Here is a 5,000-nt window from a genome sequence, read left to right as displayed (position 1 = left end):
TTGTAATCACATCTACTTATCCTTTAGCCTGTTTTCTTTTATATTTGTATAGCGTACGACCATGTAGATGCATACAGGTTGAATGCCTAAATTAGGTTTTCCCAGACAGGTTAAACATCTATGGAGAAAGTTATTGCATTGCTGCTCATAGAACTTGGACTCCATTAGGTTATATTTGAAACACAAAATGATGGGAGTTCTCTCGTCAAAGTCAAACCATTTTACTACATATTTAGTTGGAGAGTTTTGCTCAATAAAAAGGAAAAGGAAAAGACAAGGAATTTGCTTCCTGCCTTCTCTGACCTCTTTAACAGCATGCATATTGGCTTGGACTGATCCTGTATTGGTGCTAGGGGTGTAAACGAGCCGAGCTTGAGCGAGCTTCCCTTGTTCAGGCTTGGCTTGTTTAAATTTTACTCGAACTCGAGCTCGAGTCGAGCTTAAGGGCGAGCCAAAAAAATCGAGCTCGAGCTAATAATAAGTCGAGCCGAGCCAGCTCGCGAGCTGGCTCTTATATTTAATGTTTTTGTTTTTAAATTTTTTTTTAACTTCAAGTACTCTTAAACGGCTTAAGAAGTTAGTTTGCATATGAGCATTTGCTTAGCCTGACTAGTTGAGTATGAAGCCTGAGTCAATACAGCAAGGCATTTGGTTTCAAAGAGAGAGGATATGCATCCTTTTATAGATAAGCAAACTTGGAGATTGATGTTTTCTTAACAATGTGGGACAAGTTAACATGTTGCATTCAAACTGCATTGGGACAACACCCCCTACAAAAAAATATTTTTTTAACGTTTCTCTCTCAATCCGCCTCAACAGTCACAACAAATCTTTCACTTAAACTCTCATTTCCCACTCTCTCACTCTCACTCACCAGATAGGTAGTGATAGTGTTTGGGTCTGTTTGATTCTTCAATAGTTTATGTCTTTCGCAATCTCCGTCAATAGTTTCTTCTTGATTCTTCTTGATTCTTCTTCCTTTCGTTTGGATATGCTCTAATTGAATCAAGGTCTTTTTAATGATTGCTCTCTCTCTCTTTGATCACGAAGGGTCTAGAATTTTCCATTCTCTAACGCTTAAATATAAATGCAATTTTAAGGTTTTAATAATTATGAGATTTATAATTAATTATGTATTACTTAGTTTATATATATATATACTCGAGCTTATACGAGCTGTTCACGAGCTTAGTCGAGTCGAGCCGAGCTTGCTTCGTTTAATATTCGAGCTATGATTTGTGTTCATGAAGTGCTTCATTTAATATTCGAGTCGAGCACGAGCCGAGCTTATGCGAGCCGAGCCCGAGCTTGCTCGCGAGACGCTTCGCTCACTTAACAGCCCTAATTGGTGCATATGAACTTCAAAGATACATTTTAGTAAATGTGGAGAGTTTCCTCATAATGAAAGCAGTAGGAGACACAGAATCAGATAGAAATCTTGGTCTTATTTTGCCTTTGTTTCAAAGCTTTAATGTCCTTCAGAGTGGTTGACCATTGGGCACTTTCATGATTACTTGATCCCTGACCTGTATACAACTGCGTTTGGTTAACATCTGGTTGCTTGTTTTAAAGCATTTCATCAGCTTGTATGCAGGACGGACCTAGAAATTGACCACTATAGGTGAAAGAAAAATACATGTAAGAACCTATTGTTTCAATACGGGTGAAATTTGTGTTCACATGTTGAATTCGAGTCGTGTTGAAGTATGGTATAAAACTAGATGTTAATAATACAAACCTGACTCATTTAATTAAATGAGTTACATCTCTAAATCTTAACAGACAGAAATTAGCTACAAACTAATTTGGATGAATTAGCTACAAACCAATCTAATGAAGTGAAATGTGTTCTTAAAGCATGTGAAAATCACATATTTTCTTATTAATGCTATTAAAAAAAAAAGTGAGAAATGCATACTATTAAAAAAATGTGTTTCTCACATATTAAATGACACGTCACTTTATTAGACTGATTTATAACTAATTCATAAAAACCAGTTTGTAGCTAATTTCTGTCACAATCTTAACTTGTTAATTTTGTGTTGAGTTCATGTCAAGTTCGTGGGTTATGTAAAAAATTGTCAACAAATGTTGTGTCATGTTCAAGTTATATTGGGGATGTATGTAAAGCTATATAGGTCAATTCTAATCTGACTTATTTAATTAAATGAGTTAAAACTCCTTAACCCTAACTCATTTTCACATTGAAGGTTTGCAAGTTGTGTCAAAAATTGCTGATACTAATTGTCAGTGTGCATTGCCAGTCCAAAGATCAAAAGAAGTTCAAACAAATGCGAATATGCCTTAAACAAATTGGCGACACAAATTATCCAGTGATAAATGGAATCCATCACCTGAACCATATTGCAATTATCCGCAAAACCAGAGAGGGATTAACACAATACACCCCCACCTCCGTGCATAGCAATTAAACATTCAAGCTTGAAATAGTAGAATTATATTTGTGAACCACTTCTCTTTCAGAAAAATATTCACTCAGGAAGCAGTGGCGCCACCGTGACTAAAGCAGGCATGGGTGGTTCACTGTCATCCGCACAAGTGAGATGGAAAGAAGTAAGAAGCACCCCCTTTCAGTGTTCAAAACTCAGCCGGAGGCTTTAACCTAATCAGCCTTTTGATTCGATCTTTGTCTGTGTTCTCCAGGATCCCCTTCAAAATACAAGTATAATAACAAAGCATTAGAATTTTCAAGACAAACATGTTTCCATAAGCCTGCTGCCTTGAAATCCATAATCACCTTGTTTATGCAAGAGCATTGAAGGAAGAAATTAAAAAGGATACCGGGGAAAGCTATATATGGTTAAACAAAAGACCATTTTCCTTTTACTGTTGGACGCTAATGCAATACGCAGAAAAAGAGCATGCAAAAAAGGGAAGGGGGGAGGGGGGAAATAAATCATACCGTCCAAACTATTTCATCAAGACACTGGCATATCTTTCCATATTTGTCAAGAAACAAGCGTTCACTTGGAAGTTTTCCACATACATCCTTGATTGTTGAGGTTATAACAAAGATCACTTCAGCCACTACAGAGCAACCAAGAAATGATTAGGGGGTCCAATATGTAAGAAACAAAAACAAAAATTCAACATAAGCCATGTGGAGATAGCAAAGAAGAGGCTTTAAATGGGAAAGTATTTTACTCAGAGATATCCGGTCTGAATTTAATGTACCTATGTGTATCACATTTAAAGACGAGTCTGCTTTTATCTGAATTAGGATCCTCTCTAATTTATTTAAACTGGAAAATATTCAGTTAGTTATAGTAAATGAGTATTTTTGTCTCCTAAAAAAATGAAAAGACAAAAATACCCATCTACTATAACTAACTGGATATTCTCCAGTTCATTTGAATTGGAGAGGATCATGTACCCTTTTATCTTATCACAGCATTTTCAGTAAATCTATCTTTCAGGATCATTCAAGACTAGAAGAAAATCTATCAGACGACATTAACCAAAATGCAGGCATAGCCTCCTCATTTTCTTTGCTAACGCCTTGGTTTTAAATGAATGATTTTGGGCCTTCAATTGCCATGGAAAACAATAAGAAAATGAAACATTTCTGCAGGATTCCCATATCCAAGAAGTGGCCGTGTAAATCTTTTCTAGGATAGCTCTCATCTCCCACCCTAAGCTGCTTAGCTGTTCATAAACCAGCATGGACTACAGCTTCTGTCCATCCTTAGACTTATTAAATACTGGTGAGAAAAAAGGACCCATGCACTTACATGCAAGTTCATCATACTCATCCTTGCCAACCACATAAACTGAGACATCTCCAAGCACCGTATAAACAATATAAACAGACCTGACAAAAGAATTACAAATGTCATACATAAGGATATATGAACTTAGTGATGGGTATTCTACATTTCTATCACCGACACTTGGCTCAAAAATGAAAGAAAAGAACATAAAATATATAAGTTATTATGCGAAATAAATCATCCCTTACCAAGACATTCATAGTCAATCCCATTTTACTAAGAGAACGATAGTAGACCGAAATACAAATGACACGCTAAAAGAGAGTAATGATATGTACATAAAACATCCTCTGCATATAGACCCAACTCTTCAAGAGCAATCTATGTTTCATGGAAAAATCATCAGGCCATATCCATTCTTGTTATCCCAAAAGAAAAAAAAAAAAAAAAAAAAACCTCTTCACTACATCTCCTGGTTGATTAAAAGCTCGGAGAGAAATTTACATACTTGTGTGAAGCCACAAGGAGCTCTTCATTTTTTGCACCTTTGAGATTATCTGCTCCCAGTTTAACTAAAAAAGATCTCCAATGCAATCGTTCCTCCGCTGGAACTCCATGATATCTGCGACCAATGATTATAAGATCCCCAATTGATAATGATAACAATCAGGAAAATTCATAATTAATATCTAATACACGCACACAATTTAAGATTTTTTGTTCTTATAAATTCCATTCCTTCACAGAAACTTGTCAAAAACAAGATACCCACAAGAGTAAAAGCGTGGTTACATCGATTCATTCGACCAATTAAGCCTTTCGCATCATCCGATTCCTAAATAAATGAAAGAAAAAAAAAAAAAAAAGAAGATTGATCTTCCCCAAATTAAGCCCTTCACATTATTAGCCAATAATTCCCTTCCGAAGGAACCTTCCTCTCAACAATCTCACATGAATTTGAATTAACACTAACAAGTTCTATGCAAAAAAGAAGAAGTAATTTTTAACAAATCAAAGTGGTCTACGAAATTACGCAAAGAACAAAAAGAGGGGCACACACATGGATCGAATTTAAGCGCACTTCAAATAATACGATAATCCAAATATGAGACCCAGTTCAGAATTAACAGAAAAGAAATGGGTTGAGCTAAAGACAGTACCGTTCGACGAGAATGTTGCCCACGGAGTTGGAGATGAGCAAAGCGAGCAACATTTCTGTTTTTACTTCTTCAATCAGAGTCTGAGCCGATCCCGATCCAAAGCTGAAGC

The 5,000-nt window shown here is 36.1% G+C and overlaps 1 protein-coding gene across 1 annotated transcript; it reads right to left on the bottom strand.

The window, feature by feature from the left end:
• Window positions 1-2,270: 2,270 nt before the first annotated feature.
• Window positions 2,271-5,000, bottom strand: LOC132189856 (SNARE-like superfamily protein). Its single transcript, XM_059604672.1, has 5 exons — window positions 4,892-5,000; window positions 4,240-4,353; window positions 3,753-3,832; window positions 2,924-3,048; window positions 2,271-2,670 (listed from the first exon to the last, which is right to left on the bottom strand). The coding sequence occupies exons 1-5, from the start codon at window positions 4,942-4,944 to the stop codon at window positions 2,599-2,601; spliced, it is 444 nt and encodes a 147-aa protein (XP_059460655.1). The 5' UTR covers window positions 4,945-5,000; the 3' UTR covers window positions 2,271-2,598.

Source organism: Corylus avellana, chromosome 9, assembly GCF_965113065.1.
Source record: "Corylus avellana chromosome 9, dhCorAvel1.hap1.2, whole genome shotgun sequence".
Taxonomy (NCBI): Eukaryota; Viridiplantae; Streptophyta; class Magnoliopsida; order Fagales; family Betulaceae; genus Corylus; species Corylus avellana.
Note: the sequence above shows the minus strand (reverse complement) of the source record. Positions and strands in the feature narration are given on the sequence as shown.